We start from the raw sequence: 26,223 nt of genomic DNA on the forward strand, positions 1-26,223 counted from the left end.
ACACAATGAACAATACAAATCCATGAATCCAGTTGGGTGCAGTAGTTCATGGCTATAATCTCAGCACTTTGGGAGGCCGAAGTAGGAGGACTGCCAGGAGTTTGAGACCAGCCTTGGCAACACAGTGAGACCACAGCTCTACAAAAATAAGAAGTTAAAAAAATTAGCCAGGCATTGTGGTACATGCCTGCACTCCTAGCTACTGGGGAGGCTGAAGCAGGAGGATCACTTGAGCCCAGGAGTCTGAGGTTACAGTGAACTATGATTGCACCATTGCACTCCAGCCTGGGCAACAGAGAAAGAGAAAGATCCTGTCTCAAAAATAAATAAATAAATAATCTAAAACAGAGTAGAAAACCTAGAACTAGAACAGCATACCTTCAACCAACCAATCTGTGGCTAAGTTGACAAAAATAAGCAACAGGGAAAGGACATCCTATTCAATAAATGGCGCTGGGAAAACTAGCTAACCATATGTAAAGGAATGAAACTGGACCCTTTCTTATCACTATATAGGAAAAATTAGCTAAAGATGGATCCAAGACTTAAGTGTAAGACTTCAAAACTATAAAAATCCTAGAAGAAAGCTTAGGAAATACCCTTCTGGATGTCAGCTTTGGCAAAGAATTTATGACGAAGTCCTCAAAAACAACTGTGACAAAAGGAAAAATGGACAAGTGGGATCTAATTAAATTAACGAGCTTCTGCACAGCAAGAGAAACTATCAACAGGGTAAACAAACAACCTACAGAATGGGAGAACATTTTTGCAAACTATGCATCTGACAAAGGATTAATATCCAGAATAGGAACTTAAACAAATCAACAAGGAAAAAACAAATAATCCCATTAAAAAGTGGGCAAAGGCCATGAACAGATACTTCTCAGAAGACGACATACAAGCAGCCAACAAACATATGAATAAATGCTTAACATCACTATCAGAGAAATGCAAATTGAAGCCACAATGAGATACCATCTCAAACCTGTCAGAATGGCTATTGTTAAAAAAGTCAAAAAATAACAGATGTTGGTGAGGCTTCTGAGAAAAAGGAATGCTTACACGCTGTTGGTGGGAATGTAAATTAGTTTAGCCACTGTAGAAAGCAGTCTGGAGATTTCTCGAAGAACTAAAAATAGAACTACCATTTGACCCAGCAATCCCATTACTGGGTGGTATATACATACCCAAAGGAAAATAAATCATTCTATCAAAAAGACACATGCAAACATATATTCATCGCAGCACTGTTCACAACAGGAAAGACATGGAATCAACCTAGGTGTCCATCAATGGTGGACTGGATAAAGAAAATGTGAGATATATATATATATCACATAGAATACTATGTAACCATTTAAAAGAATGAAATCACATCCTTTGCAGCAATATGGACACAGCTGGAGGCCATTATCCTAAACAAACAAATGCAGAAACAGAAAACCAAATATTGGAGGTTTCACTTATAAGTAGGAGCTAAATCCTGGGCACATATAAACATAGAGCTGGGAACAACAGACACTGGGGACTCCAAAAGGGGCTGCGGGAGAGGACTGAAAAGCTTCCTATTGGGTACTGTATTCACTATCTGAGTGACAGGATCAATAGAGGCTCAAACCTCAGCATCATACAATATACCCCTGTAACAAACCTGCACATGTATCTCCTGAATCTAAAATAAAACAGTTTTTTAAAAAAATCCATGAGTCCATGATTTTAAAGAGAGAAAGCAATAGAAAAAGAAAAAAGGAGAAAAGGAAATTCTTCTTTATAAAAAAAACTCCAAGCAATTAATATAGAATGGTAGAATTAGAAAGTTAACATTTTGCAATCCCCGATATAATAACTGATTCCGGCAAGGATCATTAATGGATGCTAAAACTGGGTGAAAGGGTGTGGGTGAACAGGATTCAAAGTGGTACCCCAAACAATTACTAATTATTTATAAAGGAAAAAAAGAACCTTTGCAATGGAGAGATCTAGAGATCACCACCTAGACCAAGTGATAAAACTTAGTAACACCAACCAAGCGATCAGCTGATGTCACATGCCTCCTAATTTGATAAGCTAAGAAGGACATGTGATCACCTGTTCTGGTCCACAATCTTTAACTTGAATCTTACCATGAAGAATCAATTAGAGAAACCCAGAATGTGAGACATTCAACAACACAACTGGCCTGGGTTCCTCATAAAAGTCAATGTCTTGGTGGGGAATGGGGAAGGGTGAGGACTAGTTTAGATAAAGAGACTAAAAAGACAACTATGAAATGCAGTATTTGAGCTCTGATTGGATCCTGGAGTTATAAGAGACATCTGGGGGAACAAAGGGGGGTATTGAAATACAAACAATATATTAAATATTATTAAACCACTATGAAATGTCTTAGATATGAGTGATACTGTGAAACTGTAGAGAATGTCATTAATCTTGAGAGATGCATGCTAAAGTATTTAGGGGTGAAATGTCATGACATCTACAACTTATTTTCAGGTTCAGGAAAAAGAGTGTACTGGGGGATGTTGGGGAATGGGGAGGGAGAAAAAAGTGGAAGGAGAGGGTGGCAAAAAACGGAAGTAAATATTTTTAATAGTGATTTTTTTTTTTAATTTAACTTTTAAGTTCAGGGGTACATGTGCAGGTTTGTTATATAGGTAAACTTGTGTCACAGGGGTTTGTTGTACAAATTATTTCATCACCCTGGCATTAAGCGTGGTACCCAGTAGTTATTTTTCCTGATCCTTTCCAATTTCCCACCCTCCACCTTTCAATAGGCCCCAGTGTGTGTTGTTCTCCTCTCTGTGTCCATGTGTTCTCATCATTTAGCTTCCACTTACAAGTGAGAACATACAGTGTCTGGTTTTCTGTTCCTACACTAGTTTGCTAAGGATAGTGGCCTGCAGCTCTATCCATGTTCCTGCAAAGGATATGATCTTGTTCTTTTTTATGGCTACATACTATTCCATGATGTATATGTACAACATTTTCTTTATCCAGTCTACCATTGATGGGCATTAAGGTTGATTCCATGTCTTTGCTATTGCAAATAGTGCTGCAATGAACATACACATGCATGTGTCTTTATAACAAAATGATATATTATTTTGGGTATATACCCAGTAATGGGATTGCTGGTCAAATGGTATTTCTGTCTCTAGGTCTTTGAAGAATCACCACACTGTCTTCCACAATGACTGAACTAATTTACACTCATGCCAACACTGTACAATCGTTCCTTTTTCTCTGCAACCTCACCAGCATCTGTTGTTGTTGTTGTTGTTGTTGTTATTATTATTATTATTATTATTATTATTATTATTAGAGTTTCACTCTTGTTGCCCAGGCTGGAGTGCAATGGCACAATCTGGGCTCACTGCAACCTCTGCCTCCCAGGTTCAAGCAATTCTTTTGCCTCAGCCTCCTGAGTAGCTGGGATTACAGGCATGAGTCACCACGCCCAGCTAATTTTGTATTTTTAGTAGAGATGGGGGATTCTCCCTGTTGGTCAGGCTGGTCTCAAACTCCCGACCTCAGGTGATTTGCCCACCTTGGCCTCCCAAAGTGCTGGGATTACAGGCGTGAGCCACCGTGCCTGGCCATATTTTTTTGACTTTTTAATAACTGCCATTCTGACTGGTGTAAGATAGTATCTCATTGTGGTTTTGATTTGCATTTCTCTAATGATCAGTGATTTTGAACTTGCTGGCTGCATGTATGTCTTTCTTTTAGAAAGTGTTTATTCATCCTTTAATGGGGTTGGTTTTTTTCTTGTAAATTTAAGTTCCTTATAGATGCTAGATACTACACTTTTGTCAGATGCATAGTTTGCAAAAGTTTCTCCCATTCTCTAGGTTGTCTGCTCACTCTGTTGACAGTTTCCTTTGCTGTGCAGAAGTGCTTTACTTTAATCAGATGCCATTTGTCAATTTTTGATTTTGTTGTGATTGCTTTTGGTGTCTTCATCATGAAACCTTTGCCCGATCCTATGTCCGGAATGGTATTGCCTAGGTTGTCTTCCAGAGTTTTTGTATTTTTGGGTTTTACATTTAGTCTTTTATGCATATTGAGTTAATTTTTGTACATGGTGTAAAGAAAGGGTCCAGTTTCAATCTTCTGCATATGACTAGCCAGTTATCTCAACACCATTTATTGAATAAGGAATCCTTCCCCCATTGCTTTTTTTGTCAGGTTTGTTGAAGATAGTTGCAGGTATGTGGTCTTATTTCTGAGTTCTCTATTCTGTTCTATTGGTCTATGTGTCTCTTTTTGTACAGTACCATGCTGTTTTGGTTACTGTAGCCCTGTGGTATAGTTTGAAGTTGTGTAGTGTGATGCCTCCAGGTGTTTTTGCTTTTGTTTGCTTAGGATTGCCTTGGCTATTTGGGCCCTTTTCTGTTCCATATAAATTTTAAAATAGTTTTTTTCTAGAAAAGTTCTGTGAAGAATGTCAATGGTAGTTTAATAGAAATAGCATTGAATCTATAAATTGCTTTTGCCAGTATGGTCATTTTAACAATATTGAGTCTTCCTGTCCATAAGCATGGACTGTTTCTCCATTTGTTTGCATCATCTCTGACTTCTTTGAACAGTGGTTTGTAGTTCTCATAGAGCTCTTTCAAGATAGTGCCATTTTGAAGGCAACAACTGCTCAAGTAAATTCTAAACTAGAATAATGACTATTCTTTGAGAAACTATTCCCGTGTATATCTTAAGTAGTTAAATTCGATAACTGGCCATCCCACTGGTATATATATATATTTATCTTTCATCTAAGACTTAGTGCAAGAGATTAAGTAATGAAATGATTTGTAATCCAGTCTTTAGAACTGGACTCTGAACTGAACTAAAAGACATTAAGCACTTGCTCCTTCTGACTTACAGGCATCTATGACTCCACTTACTTCGTCCATAAAATGCGACCAAAGGTAAAGGCTAGCAAAATGTCTTGGTCTTACTATCATATTCTCTGTCAGGCTGGCCTAGATTAACTATATGTAAGCAATGAATCAAACTTCAAGAATCACAAAGACTAACTGTAATCAAAGCCTGTTTAAAGCATCTGGAAGGTGCTGACAGCTACAGAGACTAACAAATGTGGCTGAAGGTGACAGCCAGCACCATCCTACTATAGATGCCATTTACAGAGCACATGTTACCTAACACTTTTATGTTTTAGAACCATAAAACGTAGAGAGACCTGCCTTATTACTTTACTCCTTATGCACTGTTGTTATTCATAACTTAATTGCAGCAACAAGCTAGGTACTAGCTTTATGCTGAGTACTCTTCCTGTGTGTTCAAGACTCAGAACAATTCTTGGCAATAGGTGTTATTATTGCTACTTTACAGGGTTAAGTAACTTCTCCAAGTTTACACAGCCAGTTAAATGCTGAAACCTGAATTCAAACCCTGGTATGTCTGAATCAGATACCCATGGTTTTAACCTGACTGTGATGTTGCTTCCTACGAGTAAAACAAGAGATGACATAATTACCACACCTTAGCATGAAAATTCTGCCAGTTTGAGCATGGAAGAAATGCAAGAGAGTATGTGGTAGGAAGAAGTTTGAGGAATACTTTCTCCTTATTTGAAACAAGGTAATTCTGAAACCATCCCTGAGATGTGGATGCTCATCCTGGATGGATGTAGATCTTGCAGAGATTTCTACTCTAGGTCATGTGCATTCCCAGATGCTGGCAGAAATCCAAGGGGATATCATTCATTGATTATGTCTAATTCAAACTTGTCCAACCTGCCTTATTTTGTTGTTGTTCTGCTTTGTTTTATTTTAGGCTTTTAGCAGCCTGAATCCATGGTTTTAGTTTGTCTCTAGTGGTAAGTGGAAAAGAGGAATGAAGAAGGGGTTTTACTGTCCCAACCAGAAACAGAAACTAAGAATCTGTGACTGTATTCTCTCTCTTGAACACCCCTGGCTAATTCTTACCAACATAAGGTTTAGAAAATACTTCTGATACTACAGCTTTGGAAAGCTGACATTCCTATGCTTAAGGCTTTAATGTAGTTCACAATTAAAGAAGATTCCTGATATTCAAAATAACGATTGCTTTTCTTGATCTGCAATTACTTCTCCCAAACAGACCCTTCATATGAAGCATTTATGGCACCATAAAGATCCCAAAGCTCCTGCAACTCATAAACATCACCACCTGCCAGAATGCCTGTGAGAAGAATATGGTCGAAGCCTAACTATGAGGACAGAATGGGGATAAGAAAGAGTCATCGTTGGCCGGGCGCGGTGGCTCAAGCCTGTAATCCCAGCACTTTGGGAGGCTGAGACGGGCGGATCACAAGGTCAGGAGATCGAGACCATCCTGGCTAACCCGGTGAAACCCCGTCTCTACTAAAAAAATACAAAAAACTAGCCAGGCGAGGTGGCGGGCGCCTGTAGTCCCAGCTACTCGGGAGGCTGAGGCAGGAGAATGGCGTAAACCCGGGAGGCGGAGCTTGCAGTAAGCTGAGATCCGGCCACTGCACTCCAGCCTGGGCGACAGAGCGAGACTCCGTCCCAAAAAAAAAAAAAAAGAAAGAGTAATCATCATCATCATAATAGCCAACATCTACAAGTGCTTCCTAAATGCTTCTCTCTCTTCTAAATATTTTACACATATGAATTCATTTAATCCTCACAATGATCCTTTCAAGTAAGAACTATTTTTAACCCCATTGTAGAGATGCAGAAATGGAGACCAGAGATGTTAAATTACTGGCTTGGGGTCTCTTAGATAATAAATGAGATAGTTAGGATTCAAAGCTAGGCAGCTGGCTCCAGTACCTGTGGCTCTCACCACACTCTGCCACCTCTCAATATGGAACCACAGGGATCAGCTTCTGGTCTAAGCTGTGGAAAGGCTGGGAGGGCTAAACACAACAGCAACATTCCTGTTACATATGTAATTTCCTTTAGTCTTTGAATCGCCCTGTAGGGAACATCAGTGTGTCCATCCAGGGGCTCAGCCATGGTAAACATCTTGCTCAACATCATCCAGCTCAGAGAGAATGGCATCTGCATCTACAGTCCCACACTGTGAGCCCTATGCAGTTTATAAAGTGCTGCCACATGCACTGTGACATCAGGTTTCCCAGCCTTTCCAGGAGCTCTGGAGAGGCTGATGAGATAATGTTAGTTATGGTTATGGAATCAATATTCATGCCAGCTTACAGTAAACACAAGATATCAACTAGGCAGGGTGATGGGACATCTGTATTGTTTCCCTTTATGAATGATGACTGATAGATGTCAGGGGAGGACATACTGCAGAGTTCATCAGCAGTTACAACAGGCAATTCCATTATGTTTAGAAAATTAAGAACACAGAATGTTACAACACGAATAAACTTTGAAAACATTATGACAAGTGAGAGAAGCCAGCCATAAAGGACCACATAATATAGATTCTACTTACAAGAAATGTCCAGAATATGCAAATCAGAGAGAGAGAAAGTTGACTGGTAACCACCTAGATCTAGGGAGGTTGGGGGGACATGGGAAGTGCTGCTAATAGATACAGGGTTTCTTTTGGTGGGGAGGTGATAAAAATGTTGTAAAATTGATTGTGGCAATGGTTGCACAACTCTGTGAATATATTAAGAACAATTAAATTGTACATTTTAAGTGGGTGAATTGTATGGTATGTAAATTTTTTCTCAATAAAGCTATTGTAAAAAATAAAACAACACAGGAGCAAAGTCCCCCCAGCCGTGTCCACCCCCACCCCCACTCTTATGAGCTGCTAGTACTCACTTCGAAACCTTCACGGAATCACCTGCCCAGCCTCCCTCTCGGCAGCGAGGTAATTTAGGAGAGGAAGTCTACAAGGAAAGAGAAGTCAAAAAACACATTCACTCAACATTTGCATTTATTTTATTTTATTTTTTATTTTCTATTTTTTGAGATGAAATCTCGCTCTGTCACCCAGGCTGCAGTGCAGTGGCGTGACCTCAGCTCACTGGAACCTCCGCCTCCTGGGTTCAAGCAACTCTCCTGTCTCAGCCTCCTGAGTAGCTGGGATTACAAGCACGCACCACCACACAGAGCTAATTTTTGTATTTTTAGTAGACACAGGGTTTCACCATGTTGGCCAGGCTGGTCTCAAACTCCTGACCTCAAGTGATCCAACCGCCTGGGCCTCCCAAAGTGCTGGGATTACAGGCGTGACCCACTGTGCCCGACCAACATTTGTGTTTAAGCACCACAATGGCTAGGGGTAAGCTCACCTACACCAACCAATATTCGGCCTACCTTCTGAATAAAAATACAGTGATCTTTCTAACTTACTATGAAAATCTGGGTTCCTTCATACCCTCCTGGTGAGTTATAAATTGGTACCATGTTTCTGGAGGGCTATCTGGTGATGTTAATTAAAAGCCTTAAAAATGCTCATACTTTTTTTTTTTATCATGGAAATATTTATTTATTTATTTATTTTATTATACTTTAAGTTCTATACTTTATTATACTTTAAGTGTCCAAGTGTTCTCATTGTTCAATTCCCACCTATGAGTGAGAACATGCAGTATTTGGTTTTCTGTTCTTGCGATAGTTTGCTGAGAATGGTGGTTTCCAGCTGCATCCATGTCCCCACAAAGGACACGAACTCATCCTTTTTTATGGTTGCATATTATTTCATGGTGTATATGTGCCACATTTTCTTAATCCAGTCTGTCACTGATGGAAAAATGCTCACACTTTTTAACCTAGCAATTCTAATCCCAGAAATTGATCCCAAGGAAAAAATCAGAGAGGAATATAATGTTATTTTTGAGTAGTGAATAGCTAGAAACAACCAAAATTGCTAGCAATAAGGAATTAAGTAAATGGTAAAATACACATGAAAATACTATGCAAGTAACAAAAAGTCATGTTATTAAAAAAAAACCCAATGATATAAGAAAGTTCGATACATTTTAATTTTCAAAAACATGTTACCAAACAGTAAGTATATGCTTTTGATGCATTTTTTTAAATGATTATCAACATATACTATCTAGTGTTAATGAGTTATATGTACATGACTGACAGGGGACTCCATTATAGGCAATTTTAATTTTCCTTTTTTCTTCTGCTTTTATAAACCAAAAAGTAATAAAATAAAGATGTAAGAGTGAGACTTGCTTAGAAGACATAAACTAAATTGGTGGGTGGATTAAAAATCTACTCAAGAGGCCGACCCCAACCCCTGCCACTGCTGCCAGTGACCGAGTACAGTGCCTAAGAGACTTGGGGATTGACTTGCCCCCACCAACAACTAGCACCTATGTATGCCATCTAGGGGCCTGAGGATAGGCTGACCCCACTCACTGCCACCACTGCCAGCACACACACGACCCAGGGGCCTAGGATGGATCCAGCCTGCCCATCACCACTGGTGCACATTTTCTGGGGTCCAAAGGACTGTTCTGCCCTATCTGCCACCCACGCATGGTCTGGGGGCCTGGGAATAGGCCTACCCTGCCTGCCACCAGTATCCATGTATGTCTCCCAAAAGCCTGATGACCAGTCTACCCAGCTTGCAGACACCACCCACCCATATGCACTACCTGGGGACCTGGGGACTGGCTCACCTGGCCCACCACTGCCACCCCTGGCACCTGAGCAAGGCACTGGAGGCCTAAGGACTGACCTGCCCAGATCCACCATCACCAGAGCCCATGCACACCACCTGGGGGCCCCAGGGACTAGCATATTTGGCTTTCCACCCCCACCACCAGTGCCTAAGTACAAGCCCACTTGGTATCCCCATTTGCAGCAAAGCCTTGTCACAGCCTCTAATAACAGCTATAGCGTAAGCCACTAAAGAACCCATTGATACCCACTGATGCTGATTACAGCTGAAGATATATAAAAACTACATGACCGCACCCACCCAGAATCAAAGCCAAAGCACCCCACCTAACCAACACTATAGATACATCTATAGGAAAAAGTCTTTTCCTATGGAAGTCAATCCATAAGACTGGAAGATGCAACTATTACACCAGATACACAGATATCAATGTAAGAACACAAGAAACATGAAAAAGTAAGGAAACATGACACCTTTAAAGGAACACAATAATTCTCCAGTAACAGATTCCAATGAAAAGAAAATACATGAAATGGATGAAAAAGAATTCAAAACAATGATATTAAAGAAACTCAGTGAGATATGAGAGAACACAGATAAAAGAGTACAAAGAAGGCCAATTGCAGTGGCTCACGCCTATAATCTCAGCATTTTGGGAGGCCGAAACAGGTGGATCACAAGGTCAGGAGATAGAGACCACCCGGGCCAACATGGTGAAACCCTGTCTCTACTAAAAATACAGAAATTAGCTGGGTGTGGTGGCACATGTCTGTAATCCTAGCTACTCGGGAGGCTGAGGCAGGAGAATCGCTTGAACCAGGAAGTCGGAGGTTGCAGTGAGCTGAGATCACACCACTGCACTCCAGCCTGGCAACAGGGCGAGACTCCATCTCAAAAAAAAAAAAAGGTACAAAGAAATCAGAAAAATCATTCATGATCTGAATGGGAAAGTCAATAAAGAGATAGCCATCATAAAAAAGAACCAAACAGAAATCCTGGAACTGAAGTCAATGAAAGCAAGAAAAAATACAATCAAGAGCTTCAACAATAAACTAGACCAGGCAAGAGAAAAAGAATTTCAGAACTTGAGGACAGGTCTTATGAAATAACTCAGTTAGACAAAAAAGAAAAAAGAATAAAGAAAGCCTACTTGACATATGCAATACCATAAAGAAAACAAGTATTAAAATTTTTGAAGTCTCAGGAGAAGAGATGGGCAAAGGTATTGAAAATCTATTAATGCAATAATAGCTGAAAACTTCCCAAGTCTTGAAAGGGATATAGATATTCAGATACAGGAAGCTCAAAGGTCTTAAAATAGATTCACCTCAAAAAGATCTTCTCCAAGGCACATTATAATCAAAATGTCAAGTCAAAGACAAAAATAAAATTCAAACAAAGGCAGGAGGAAAGTGTCAAGTTGCACATAAGGGAATTCCCAGCAGAAACCTTATGGGACAGGAGAGATTGTGATGATATATTCAAAGTGCTGAAAAGAAAAAAAATGTCAGCTATGATTACTATGCCCAGCAACGCTATTATTCAAAAATGAAGGAGAAATAAAGTCCTTCCCAGATAAGCAAAAACAAGGGAATTAATCACCACTGACTAGTCCTTCAATAAATTATTAAGGGAGTCCTACATATCTAGAAGTGAAAGAATACTATATACCATCATGAAAACACAAGAGAGTATAAAACTCACTAGTAGAACAGATACACAAATGGGAAAGAGAAAGAATTCAAACATTACCACTTCAGAAAACCATCAAACTGCAATGATAAAAATTAAGAAAGGAAGTTAAGGAACAAAGGATATATAAAACAACCAGTAAACAATTAATAAAATGGCAGAAATAAAATGGATTAAACTCCTCACTAAACTGGCTGAATGAATTAAAAAGCATCAATATTTGCTGTTTATAAGAAACGTACTTCACTTATAAAGACACACATAGACTAAAAGTGAAGGGATGGAAAAAAAATTCCTGCAAATAAAAACCAAAAGCAAGCAGAAGAAGCTACACTTACACGAGTTACATGAGATAACACAGATTTTAAGTCAAAAACTATAAAGAAGGTCATTCTATAATGATAAGGTGATCAATATAACAATTCTAAATATATACGCACCCAACACTAGAGCCTCCAGATAATGAAAAGCAAATATTATTAGATCTAAATAGACTCCAATATAGTAATAGTTGGTGACTTCAACATCTAACTCTCCCAGCACTGGACAGATCATCTAGACAGAAAACCAATAAAGAAAACTGGGAATTTAAACTGCACTTTAAACCAAATGAAATTAACAGACATTTACTAAACATTTCATCCAGTAGCCACAAAACACACATTCTTCTCATCAGCACATGGAACATTCTCCAGGACAGACCATATGTTAGGCCACAAAACAAATGTCAAGAAATTTTTAAAAACCAAAATCATATCAAGTATCTTTCAGATGACAATGGAATAAAACTAGAAATCAATAATAAGAGGAATCATGGAAACTGTACAAATACACAGAAATTAAACATCATGCTCCTGAACAACCATTGGATCAATGAAGAAATTAAGAAGAAAATTTAAAAATTTCTTGAAACAAATGAAAACAGAAACACAACATACCAAAACCTACGGGATACAGCAAAAGCACAGCCAACAGGGAAGTATAGCAATGAAAACCTACATCCAAAAAAAAGGAAAGATTCTGAATGAACAAGCTAACAACACACCTCAGGGAACTAGAAATGCAGGAACCAGTCAAACCCCAAATCACTAGAAGGAAAGAAATAATAAAGATCAGAATAGAACTAAACAAAATAGAGACTTAAAAAAATACAAAGGATCAATGAAACAAAAGATGGCTTTTTGAAAAGATAAACAAAATTAGCAAACTGTGAGCTAGACCAACCAAGAAAGAGAGAAGACCAAATAAATAAAATCAGAAATGAGAAAAGAGACATTACAACTGATACCACAGAAATACAAAGGATTATAAGAGACTACTATGAACAAGTATATGCTAATAAATTGGAAAACCTACGGGAAATGGATAAATTCCTGGACACGTACAACCTACCAAAATTGAACCAGGAAGAAATAGAAAACCTGAACAGACCACTAACAAGTAATGAGATTGAATCAGTAATAAAAAGCTTCCCAACAAAGAAAAGCCCAAGACTACATAGCTTTACTACTGAATTATACCAAACTTACAAAGAAATAACACCAATTTTTCTCAATCTATTCCCAAAAATTGAATGGGAGGAAATTCTTCCTAACTCTTCTACAAAGCCACTATTACTCTGACACCAAAACCAGATAAGCACACAACCACCACAACAGCAACAACTATAGGCCAACATCCCTGATGAACACAGGATGCAAAAATCCCCAACAAAATATGAGCAAACTGAATCCAACAACACATCAAAAAGATAATACACCATGATCAAGTGGGATTTATCCCAGGGATGCAAGCATGGTTCAACATAAGCAAATCAATAAATCTGATATATCATACCAATAGAATGAGGGATAAAAATCATATTATCATCTCAATAGATGCAGAAAAAGCATTTGATATGATTGAACATCCCTTCATAATAAAAATTCTCAGCAAATCAGGCATAGAAGGAACAAATCAGGCCTCAACTTAATAAAGGCCACATATGACAAACCCACAGCTAACATAATACTTAATGGAGAAAAGCTGAACATTTTTCCTCTAAGAACTGGAACAAGACAAGGATATCCACTTTCACTACTTTTATTTAACATAGCCCTAGAAGTTCTAGCCAGAGTAATCAGGCAAGAGAAACAAATAAAAGTCATCCAAATTGGAAGACAGGAAGTGAAACTGTCCCTCTTTGCAGATGATATGATCTTATATATACAAAAACCTAAAGATTCCATCAAAAAATTCTTAGAATAAGTAAGTGAATTCAGTAAAGTTGCAGAATATGAAATCAACATACAAAAATCAGTAGTGTTTCTACACACCAATAACAAACTAGCTGAAAAATAAATCAGGAAAGCAATCCCATTTATAATAGCTACAAAAAAATACTTAGGATTACATTTATCCAAGAAGGTGAAAGACTTCTACAGTGAAAATTACAAAACACTAATGAAAGAAATTGAAGAGGACATAAACAAATAGACATCTCATGCTCATGGATCAGAAGAATTAATATTGTTAGAATGACTGTACTACCCAAAGGAATCTATAGGTTCAATACAATTCTCTCAAAATATCCATGACATTCTTCAGAGAAACAGAAAAAATAACCCTAAAATTTGTATGAGACCACAAAAGAGCCTGAATAGCCAATGCAACATTGGGCAAAAAAGAACAAAGATGGAGGCATCACACTATTTGACTTCAAAATATCTAATACTACAAAGCTATAATAACCAAAACATCATAATATTGGTATAAAAATAAATAGATCAGTGGAAGAGAATAGAGAACCAAGGAATAAATCCATGTATTTCTAGCCAAATGATTTTTTAAAAAGACACCAAGAACATATTAGGGAAAGAACAGTCTCCTCAATAAGTGGTGCGGGCAAAACCAGATTTCCATATGCAGAAGAATGAAACTAGACCTTCCCCATCTCTCACCATATAAAAAATCAAATCAAAATGGATTAAAGACTTAAATGTAAGACCTGGCACTATAAAATCTACTAAAACCTTCTGCACTGGAAAGGAAACAATCAACACAGTGAAAAGATAAACTATAGGAAAAGATACCTGCAAACTATCCAACAAGAAACTAGTATCCAGAATATGCAAGAAACTCAAATAATTCAATAGCAAAAAAAAAAAAAACAAAAAAACAAAAAAGCCCCATTAAAAAGCAGGCAAAGGATCTGAAAAGAATCTCAAAAGATGACACACAAATGGCCAAGTATATGAAAAAATGTTCTACATCACTGATCATCAGAGAGATGCAAATCCAAAACCACACTGAGATATCATCTTACCCCGGTTAAAATGGCTCCTTTGAGCCTGGCCTGAGTTGTCACTTTACTAATGGATATCAAACGGTTAACAGTGCTCCCTAAGAGTCTAAAAACCAAAATGATCATCTTTATCTTGTTTAACCACAAACCCAAGGAAGCCATGGCTATTGGGTGAAAATCCCTTCTGCCTAGAGGTAACACAAAGCCACATTTCCTCTCATTTTCTTCCCACTATAAAATGGTACCAGCAGCTTCAAAACAAAGAGATCACCAGCTAAAAGTCAATTCTCCAAAGCCAATACAGTTTAACACCTACTTCTAAAATCAAAGGATTTTTTTCACTAATAACTGAAGCCATTAGGAGTTGATATAATATTATAAAAACTGTATAAGCTACTTTTCATTTCCTCCACCCAAACATTGAGATCACTCGGAAAAATAAAAATTGCAAAGAAATCCTCTGAGCAAAATGAGTCAGGACTACGGTAGTTAGCTTGCTTCCCACTGGTCAACCTCAGGAGAGAGCACTGAAGCAGAGGGGAGAGGAGGAGGGACAGGTAGCCTTAGCTCTCTGCAAAGTAGGCTTGGGCATTTAGAGGGAGATGCCTATCTCCTGATGGGAAGTCCTTACACACATGATTTCCTTCTCCGAGTCCAAGGATTAGAAATGTTTTTGTAAACACCCCCTAGTATGAGTCTTATTATGGGCACACACAAATACCCTGTCTGGATGAGATGGACTTAATTAACAACTATTACCAAGTTATACGCTCTTCCCCAGAAATCAACCTTGTTACCCATGTGGGGAACTCGGCACTGGTCCCATGTGCACTGGGTGCAATAGAAAAAGTAGAAGATATCATCCCTGTCCCAAATGTTCCATGAGACCAAGAAGATGCAGAGTTCAGTGTATCAGGCCTGTACAAAATCCACATAATTGGATGTCAGGCTTAATCTGAAACCCAAGAGGCCACAATGGAAGTGAGAATTAGGCGTCCGTGATGGAGACACAGAATTGTTCCAGGAAGAGGCTGCATCCAGGATCCAAAGATGAAGCTGAGGAGGAATCCCTCAGCCATGGGGCAGTTACACCAAAATTTGCAGTTTTCTTGCCATCTTGGTGGTTTTTATTGGGGCATTATTAAGGCTGCTCTGATAAGCATGCATAAAGCTTACAATACACGTCTAAAAGCTAAACAGAATTGTACAGACTCAGTGAGTGCTGAGGAGAAGGAGAGATCAAGGAAACTTTATGGGCAAAGTGGGGCTTGTCCTGGATTGGAAATGTAAAGAAAAAAGCATTCCAGAAGCAACCAGATCCAAGGGTGTAGTGATACTGGGGATGGTACATAACTCTCCTGTAGCAAAATGTTGTTACTTGCCCATCATATTGTAAGCGTCCCCAGGAAATGTTTTTGGGAGTTTGAGCCCCTCAGCATTCATTACTCTACAATGAATGTAGAGTGGAAGCTGATGCAACTTGATCATAATGTGGCAGTTTGAATTAAGTACAAACAATCTGAAATGTAAGCAGACAACCGGCTTGTAGCAATATGATTTTTTTTAGAACATCTTAAATTTTTAATCCTTTCTTTATAGGTTTCCTGACTACTTTGGATTAAGAAAACTATGGAAAATTAGTAAGTGCCACAAGTGAATGCCAGGCGGTAGCATGTGTCAATTTTCCACAGAGTCCTGAATGCACTGCTTGGGGTCTCTGCTCATACTTGCTGGAATCAACTGCAGCAGATTTTAGTCCATGGGTCGCTTTTCCTCATATTTCTTTGTAAACTCTTCAGCATTCTTAAAGAATTTTTTACAGTCCTTAGAGTACTCTTCAGCTAGGTCAGCCTGAAATGGGTGCTCGGGCTGGGGGTTGTTCACGAGTGCTATGACAGCCTGGATTACTTGGTCAGTTTTGGTTGCTGGCTTCCAGTTGCCAGCACTAATTACTGGCAAACAGACTTGCTCCTTTTTGTCATTGTTTAGGTGATAGATCTTTGTTTTAACTGTGGTCTTCAGTGGTTTAAATAGGTACTCTGCTGGAAATCTGATTTCCATTCTGAAGGCCACTTTATCATATGGAGGGTTGTCAGGAAAAATTAGCCCTTGCCAAGTCAAGAAATTAGCTTCCTCAAACCTGGATGTTACGAAGTTTCTCATTCCACATTTGTGGATTTCTTCAAGCTCCTTCATCAGCCTTCTGCTGGTCGCAATCTTGGATTTGGTGCTGCTCCTTTCCCCAGCAATGTGATTTTAAAGGTCTAGTCGGTTTCTTTTGCGTATACAGTCCAGTCCCTGAATACTTGGCTGCTCTCCCTAAGAGGTATCATGACACATAGACACCTAGACACCTAGTTATCCTCATTTCAAAAAAAGCCCACGGCTGTCTCCCCAGGGCAATCTGAAACACTGGACACACATCTAGGCCAGCCACTGCTGTTGCTCCTTTTATGACCAGCTGCCAGGACTGCTGGCCTTCCCTTCCCGGAGGTGACAGATCAGATGCTGGGGAACCTACGGGGGTGTGAATGTCCTCGCCAGCTCAACTGTCAGAGCTCCAGTGCCTGCCTGGACTGATGAGAAGTTAAAGCCCTTTATTCACAGATCTTTCCATTTGGACCATGGGTCCTTCCTACAGAGCAGAGGAAGACACAAACGCACGATTTATTTTGTTCTTCAAATGTTGTGAGTCTGAGTTCTCTACCTAATGGCCTACTCATTTACAGGAAAAAGAATTTACTCCTGCTCCATCATTGAAGCTAAAAACTTAACCTTCAGGCAGGCTAAGACGGTCGTGGCATTTTTTTCCTAGAGTCCATCAACTCAAGAGTCCTCCTTGATTAAGCACTTGGGAAGACATCTGTTTGAGTTGGCATTTTGGAAGAATCTATTTTCTATTCCTGTGTTAAGGAGGAGAGGACAAAACTACATGGAAGAGAGGGATTAGAGCTAAATAAACTTAAAAGCCAGAAAGAAGAGAAGGCCTGATCCTAGAATTCAAAAGTCCTGGTGTATTCTTTAAATTACTCTCCTGAAATTCAGGGGCACAGCCCCAAGACAACAGCTGGAAAAATGATTTCCAATTTTGGCTGACTTACTGCCAGGTAACATTCCCTAAACTTGTTTTAAAAAAAGAAAGAGTCTTAAAATATGTAACACCAAGAGGGACAGAAATAGGATCGAGTGACGGTAGTCCTTAGGCAGTGTATCTCTCGTGTTCTCTCTTAAAAGCTGGAGTCACGTCTCCGAGTGTGGGAAATGAGCACGGCCTGCTGGGGCTGCCGCCTGATGGACGGAGGGGGCAGGACCCTGCATAGCTCCTGAAAAGCAGCAAAAATGTGTTCTCTCCAAAAATAAACAGGGGGCAGGAATGACTGCGAGTAAAGAGTTGGAAGCACGTGACTGGCAGTTGCAGTCCTGAAATACCAGCTTTCTACAAAAAGGAGCCTGTGAGAGGCAGAGAGCAGGAATTTCAGGAAATGGCCTCTTTATATGGTCTCATCCGAATGGGCTAGGATTCAATAACTGGAATTACCATGTCAGAGGGAGTCTTTAGGGCCAGACTTGTTTCTGATCTTTATATGGTTCCCCCAGATTCTTAAGATGCCAAAACAGAAAAGATGCTGCAGTGCCAAAAAAGGAGCCTTCTGAGTTTAAAAACTTCTCACACACTCTCAGAAGTCCTGGAGAAACTCCACCCTAACCCCAAAATATGAATCAGGCCAAGAGTTCTAAGTCCAAACTGCAACCTGTTTCAAAAAGCCAGTCTAAATACACGCATACATTCCAACAGAAAGATATTTAGTTAAGCAAGATCAATTGCAAACTTCGCACATATCCATCTTCCAGCTTCTAGAAGCAATGTAGCTCCCACATTCAATCTTAGATTACTGACTAAAAGCAAACTTCCCTTTCTTTCTCCAGCAATCTTAGAGAAGATCCAAGAAAGCTGTTCTTTATATGCTTGGTGAGTGAAAAGACTGACAGTAATACGGTATGTGCATACGCTGCAGGGCTGGCATCTACTCCTGCAATCTGTCCTCCACGCACAGTTCCAACTCTGCCAGTTTTTTCCTCCTGCCTCAACCCTGGGTCTGACAACTAATCCCTCAGAGAAATGAGTTTCTCCACAGTAGATTTAAGGTCATGGAAGGTAATGGATCACCCAAGCTTAGAACTGAACTCCTGTGAATAAACGTAGTTCTCTCAGGCTGAAATGGACATAAAAAAATGCAAAGTCTATTTTATGTATAAGAAAGAAAGCTGATGATCAATGAATGCTAAAGCCATTAGGTACAAGACTGACTGGTGGGCAACTGGGCATTCTCACAGTGCCAAAGAATCAACCCGTATATTACCTGCTACTTGCAGGGGAGAAAAACATTCCTTAACAATGGAGATATCTATCATTATCCTAACTCAGTGATCAAACTTAGCAGCATTAACAGTGGGATGTAATGTGCTGCCACTTGAAACACACGACACCACCCAGGTAAACTTCCTGCCTAAACCATTCAACTGGAATCTAATCAAGCCTTCCAGTCTGATTTCCAGCCTACTGGAAATCAGGTGAGAAAGTAATAAGTAAAATGACACTTGGAAGAAAGAATCAAACAAACCCAGGATGTGGGAAACTCTGGTAGAAGAACTGGCCTTAATCTCTTCAAAAGTGTCAATGCCATTAAAAAGATAGGAGTGGGCTAGGTGCAGTGGCTCATGCCTGTAATCCCAACACTTTGGGAGGCTGAGGCAGAAGGATCACTTGAGGCCAGAAGTTCAAGACCAGCCTGGGCAACAAAGTGAGACCCCATCTCTACTACTGCTACTACTACTACTACTAATAATAATAATAATTAGCTGGGTGTGATGGTGTACAGGTGTAATACTAGCTACTCAGGAGGCTAAGGTGAGAAGATCGCTTGAGCCCAAGAGGTTGAGGCTACACTGAGCTATGATCACACCACTGCACTCCAGCCTGGGCAACAGAGTGAGACGCTATCATTTAAAAAAAAAAAAAAAAAGTAAAAGTGAGGGAGTCAGGGGACTAGTCTAAATTAAAAGAGAAATAAACTAATCGTGTGATTCTTGATTGGATTCTGGTGTGAACAAAAGAGCTATAAAAATACTTTGAAGACAACAGTGGGAAATAAATTTGGAGTGAGTAATAGATGGTGTTACGAAATTATTCATACTGTTAGGTGTAGACTTGTGGCTTTCTAGGAAAGTTATCTTTTTTTTTTTGGTATATGCTGAAGTGTCTAAGTAACATGCTTTGGTGCCTATAATTTGCTTTGAAATAATTCAGCAAAAAATTATGTATAAAACATACATTATATTTTTAAATATTTTATAAATTATAATTTAAGTAAATATGGCAAAATGGTAGTAACAGTTGAATCTAGTTGATGGATATATGTTGTTCATTATACTAATCTTTTCTACTTTTCTGGGTGTTTCTAATTTTAATGGAAAGTTAAAACAATAAAGAAACTAGATGCATAAAGTTGAGGTTTAACAAAAGAGAAAAAAGGCAGGGTTGGTATGGAGGAGGGTACCAGCATGGAGGTTGTTCCTCAATGCATGTGCTCAGTGAAAAACAATGGGACATTCTCCACCTAATGGTTGGTAATTCCTAACATGCTGGGGACCAGAAAACTACTCTACACCCAAAACACAGGGTCTCAAGATCCCTGCCATGACTACAGGTGATGGAGGAAGGTGCTTTTAGATAAAAGTGCCTCCCTGCCCACCCCAGCCTCCTGTGGGATATATTTTAATTGTGTATACCTGAAATTGGAGAAGAAAACAATGTGGTAGAAGAACACTAGAGGCCGGGCAGGGTGGTTCATGCCTGCAATCCCAGCACTTTGGGAGGCTGAGGTGGGAGGATCACCTGAGGTCAGGAGTTCAAGACCAGCCTGGCCAACATGGTGAAACCCTGCCTCTACTAAAAATACAAAAATTGGCCAGGCATGGTGGCATGCACCTGTAGTCCCAGCTACTCTGGAGGCTGAGGCATGAGAATCGCTGGAACCCGGGAGGTGGAGGTTGCAGTGAGCTAAGACTGCATCACTGCACTCTAGCCTGGGTGACACAGCAAGACTCTGTCTCAAAAAAACAAAAACAAAAACAAAAATACAATAGATGAGACACCAAGTAATCTGGCTTCTGGCTTCTAGTCCTTGCTCTCCCACAGACTAGGTCCACAATCCTGGGTTTTTCTTCATGGTAGAATGATTCCTCCCACTTCCAAATTTCTGTAATTCTATGGATGTATGAATTGTGGCAAACTGAATTCAGGTACCTAGGAAGAAGGTACCTAGGAGGAAGGCACCTAAGCAAAACAGATGTAAATGGCAACACCAAACACTTATCCATTTAAGCTGACATGAAGGGGACACAGACAAAAACAGAGAGAACACAGGCTACAGAGAGAAATGAGAATGTGTCAGCATAAGGACTTGACTGATGGTGAATAAGCCAAGCTAGGTAATTAGAAATAATATATTAACGAATTCAAAGCTAATGATAAAATAATAATATCCAATGTCTATTGAGGGTTTACCATACATGAAAGCTTTAGGAGGATTATTTGCTGAATTTTATGATATGATGAAGTACGTACTACAACATACTAAGTTTACTGATGAGGAAACTGAGGCTTAGAGATTAACTCAGCTAAAAATCATACTATTTGTAAATAACAGGGCAAGGATTCAAATGCAGGTGTGTCCGATACCTGAGCTTTGCAATGAAGCAGATGATACATGATTGCTTAGTGGCTAGTTGTTGCATGCCACCTAGAACGGGCTTGAAAGGACAGAACCGCCATAGAAAACCACCAATCTGGGCTGAAACAAAGTACCCAACAACAAGAGAGACTAGATCCATGCCATCCAGACTGATAATACAAATATAAGACCTGGCAAGACCAAACTGAAAGGACCACATTTCTTTCATTTATTTCCCGGGCTCAAGATAAGATGTACCTGTCAATGATACAAATATGTTCAATAAGATAGGAGGTCCAGAAAATAGCATGGTCTAATCCTTACCCCTTTAACGAGGCAAGTCAAGGATTAGATTGAGGGAAGCATTAAGGGCAAAGTCAGAATTAAAAAGTGATGCCAAAATCATATTAATAACAGCTTGAACAGTGGGCCAAGCTGTGTTAGGCTGCATTCAGTATAAATCTTCGCACTTGGAAGACAGCTGTGTCTTTACTGCATGCTACAAGATATTTTCCTCATACCAACAGTGGAGTGGCTTTGAAGAAGGAGGGACTGAATCAAGAAGGACATGTGATTTTGCCACAAGGAAGCAAAGGGGAAAAGCCATTTAAAGGTGGGGACAGGGAGGCAGGGGAGGAAAGGAAGAGGGAGCAGGAAGGAGGGGCAGTCCTAGGTTCAAATTCTAGAAATGTCTCTTTCTAGCTGGGCAGCCTTGGGCCCATCATATCTTCACTGAGCCTCCTTTTCCTCATGTGTAAAATGAGAATGATCATGAGTCCCTTGCAGGTCTACCATAGACACTGGAGAAAATCCCTGGCATACAGTAGACTCCTAATAAATAGTGATAATAGAGGCTGTTATATTATTTTCAGAAATAATAACGATAGTAATAAAATGCAGACTTCAGAAGAGAAATCTTCAATGCTTAGGGTTGAGACAATGGGAGTTTTTGGTGGCCAGATGTTATAGGGCCTTTTACTTGGGGGAGGCCTTGCATATATTTCATTCTAGGGATCCAATTATCTATTCGAGCTTCCCTGAAGAGAGAGATATCCTTTAAAGCTGCCCGAATCAAGAAGAGGAAACCACAGTTCTGTAGCTCACTGAGACGTAAATGTGATGCTCAGGACAGCCACGGTGTTGGCAAATGCTCTACTGGTGTCGCACTTCCCAAATAGTCACACATAACCTATAAGAAAAAGAGCCATATCCTACAGCTCAATACAGAGTCATCAAACTGCCCAATTTAAGTGACTCATGGGATAGGGCTGCCAGTAGTTTGCTGAAGAGGCTGATCCAAAGAGAACAGATTTCAGCCCTGAAAGTCATTCTTCAAATTCACCCTGGACTTTCCCACCCTGGATGGCATCTTCTTAATCTCAATTATATCCTTTTGGGTCATCCTAAATCAGCTCTCCCTCCTTCCTCTTCTTGGATCTATATACCTTTCAGACACTTATAAAGACATGCCCCATTTCCCCATACTTTTTGCCATTCAGCCAACATAAACATTCTTTTCAACATTCATCAGAAATCAAAACCTATACATTTCTGTCATTCTCTTAACTCCTTTCCATTTATTAAAATCAACCCAGCATGTGTGTAGCCAGAAATGTGCACAATATTGAAGGTGTAAATTCCCAACACTCTAAGAAGCAACCCCTCCTGGCACATGACTTAGTGACTTTGTACAAGCACAGTCTAAGACTTGCTACCTCAACCAAATCCAGGATGGAATGACTTGGAGCAAGTTGAGAGCAGTAGAAGCATGCTGTAACCTTGATGCTTTAGGAAACCTGATCTCTCACAAGACTCCTCACAGGTGATGATGGAAAAGAAGTGAGGGCAGCTTGAGAGAAGCATTAACCCATGGGCTGGCGGCCCACCTCATGTGAGACCTAGAGAGAAATGCCTGGCTTCATTCCCCACTCTGTGTCACACAGTGGTGAGACCAGGGACACTGCAGGTTTCACGCTGTAGTTTTTAATTTTGCTTTAGTTGTGGGAGCCCAAGGAGAAGACACTATAAGCACAGAGCAAGGTCATGGCTAGCAAATTAGTAAACATTTCACTATACCTACTATATACCATCTGAAAAGTAGCCCCAGGACAGGCGCAATGGCTCACACCTGTAATCCCAAAATTTTGGAAGGTCAAAGCAGGAGGATTGCTTGAGCTCAGGAGTTCAAGACCAGCCTGGGCAACAAAGTGAGACCTGATCTCTACAAAAAATAGAAAAAATTAGCCTGGCATAGTGGCGCATGTCTTTAGCCCCAGCTACTCAGGACACTGATCTAGGAGGATTGCTTGAGCCTAGGAGATAGAGGCTGCAGTGAGCCGTGATCCCACCACTGCACTCCAGCCTAGGCAACAGAGCGAGACTCTGTCTCAAAACAAAACAAACAAACAAACAAAAAAAACAAAAAAAAAAAACAGTGTCCCCAGTAATCCTTAAAAATATTTTTTAAATTTCTAGAACTGTTTCCCAAACTTCTGGATTTCATAAACTGTCAATATTTCAAAAAGCAAATTTCTGTTTGTGTGGACTGGCAGTACAGGTTAACAGCTTTTAATTTTGTGAAGAATTTTTTTTAACCATTTCTTCTCTCCATCATTTCATTACAGAATGGACCTTTCTAATCTCCCCAAATTAGAAAGGACACAAACCAGGATAAGAAATGGTCCTTTAGATGGAATAAATTTAGTTTATGAAAAACTTACTACATTGTTCTTGGATTTCTCCTATGTATGCATAAAAACTTCCTTATGCATACACCAATGTTAAAACATACTACAGTCTCTTTTTCAGCTTATCAGTCCAAGCCCCAGGTTAATTTCTCAGGTTCTTTTCCCACCCTTTCCCAAATGAGCAAGGCTGAAGGCCAGCTCCTCTACCACCCCAGCTGAAAATGGCTTAACAGGAAAGGCAGGACCTAGGAACAGTCACTTAACCCATAAATTTTGCTACTCAGCTTGAGGCTGCACAGAAAGACCCTCCCCACTCCCGCCCTTGAAATAGCACGCTGCCAACCTCTCTAACTCTAGAGGCCTTTTTAGATTAACCTTTCCTAGTGCTCAGCACGGCATCTGCATGGACGAACACTTGTATTCTGGTGACTTATCTCTGGTCTCTGGGCCTCCCTCATACCCATGTTTCTGGTCATTACTTCCAAGTTGCACCTCTAATGTCAGAACACTTTCTGTCTCGATAGCTAATATATTAGAACGTCCCTGTCATTAGTACCAAGGGAAAATGGACAATCTGTCTCTGCAACAACCCCTCTCATTCTTTTCTCACCAATAATATCATCTGAAAAAAAGAAAAAAACAGTGTATGCTGAAACAGTCCAAAAGCAATTAGTACATAATGGGAAAGTAGTATGTATTCAACTAATCTTCACACAGATAATAATTGTAACTTTGGACAAAACGTATAAAACCACTATTAGAAGATACTGGAGAGGAAACAAAAGCAGGCAGACACTGGAGATTTTATCCTTGAAAGAAAAGAACTGGACTGGTAAAAATCCATGCTCAAATAGATTCTCTGAGTGTGAGTGCACTCAGTCTGTACAACAACTGGGTAGCTGGAACTCCAGCAGAAAGCTGCAATTTTATTGGCTTTAAAAACAAAACTTGGAGCTGCTAGAAATAGGGGAAAATCCTGAGAAGGAGGGAGTCCCCAAATATGTACACAAATTTCTCTAAAATTCTTAGTCAATACCTGAATTGTACATGCATGAAGGAGACTCCAAGAAATCCAGTGAAAAGCAAATGCTGAAAGGATAATAAAAAGCTGAGTAGAGATGAAATTTCATTGCAAGGGAGGCAGAGTCTGGAGTTTGAGTTCCACAAAGTTAGACGTGCTTGATACAAACATTGAGTCTTTCACTGAAATCCCAGAAGGGCCATCTTAGGAGTAAAGACCATGTCCCAGGACTATGGGATTTGCTCTAGAACAAAGGGCAAAACCAAAATAGACCCAACCTAACACAATCCAAAACCAAGTTCCCACAAGTTTAAGGTGATCCACAAATAGTTTAACTGCCTACTAAAACAAAAATAAATACTTTTCAGAGGAAGGTAATTCCAGAGTTACTGTAAATTTTCATCTACAATGTCTTATGTACAAACAAAAATTACTAGACATATGAAGAAGCAGGAAAATGTGACCCATACTCAGAAGAAAAAGTAGACAATAAAAACTGACCCCAGATATTAGAATTAAGAGACAAGAACTTTAAAGCAGCTATATAAGGAGCTTAAAAGCAGATATATGTTCAAGGACTTATGGGAAAAGATGGCCATAATGAATGAACAGATGGGAAATCTAGGAGAGAAACAGAAGCTATGTAGGAAAAAAACAGACGAGGGAAAATAAATGGAAATTTCTAATTTAAAAGTAAAATATCTAAAATGAAAAAAATCAGTTGGGCTTAACAGCCGTTGGAACAAAACAGTAAAAATCACCAGTGAACTTAAAGACAGACCAATAGAAAATACCCAATCTGAAGAACAAAGGACAAAAGATGGGAAAAAAATTAATAAGGCTTAAGGAACAAAAAACATAGAACAAACTTATGGAACAATATCAAACAGTCTAACATGTATGCAACTAGAGTCCTAGGCACAAAGAAAGAGAAAAAAGGGCAGAACAGATATTTGAAGAAGTAATCGCCTAAGACTTTCCAAATTTGGAGTGACAAGTATCAACTGTGAGATCTGCAAACCTTAGCAAATCCTAAACAGAAAAAATCAAAGAAAATGACACACAGTCACATCATACTCAAAGTGCTAAAAAGCAAAGATAAAGACAAAATCTTTAAAGCAGGCAGAGGGAGGAGAAAAGACTTACATACGGAACACTCGGGGGGAAAAATGGCCAGAGGACAAAGTTACGGCAATTTTTAAAGTGCTGAAAGGAAAAAAA

The 26,223-nt window shown here is 39.5% G+C and overlaps 2 protein-coding genes across 2 annotated transcripts in view; both read right to left on the reverse strand.

Moving 5' to 3' along the window:
- Positions 1-26,223, reverse strand: part of IFT43 (intraflagellar transport 43) — a 315,828-nt gene that overhangs the window by 53,403 nt on the left and 236,202 nt on the right. The window contains exon 4 of the mRNA XM_050798880.1: positions 7,764-7,831. Within this exon, the coding sequence (XP_050654837.1) occupies positions 7,764-7,831 (68 nt within the window). The remainder of the gene's footprint in view (positions 1-7,763; positions 7,832-26,223) is intronic.
- Positions 9,046-16,816, reverse strand: LOC126959585 (ubiquitin-conjugating enzyme E2 L3-like; the record flags this gene model as incomplete). Its single annotated transcript, XM_050798925.1, has 1 exon — positions 9,046-16,816. A coding segment is annotated over one exon (504 nt), but the record flags the coding sequence as incomplete, so codon positions are not given.

Source organism: Macaca thibetana, chromosome 7 (assembly GCF_024542745.1).
Source record: "Macaca thibetana thibetana isolate TM-01 chromosome 7, ASM2454274v1, whole genome shotgun sequence".
Lineage (NCBI taxonomy): Eukaryota > Metazoa > Chordata > Mammalia > Primates > Cercopithecidae > Macaca > Macaca thibetana.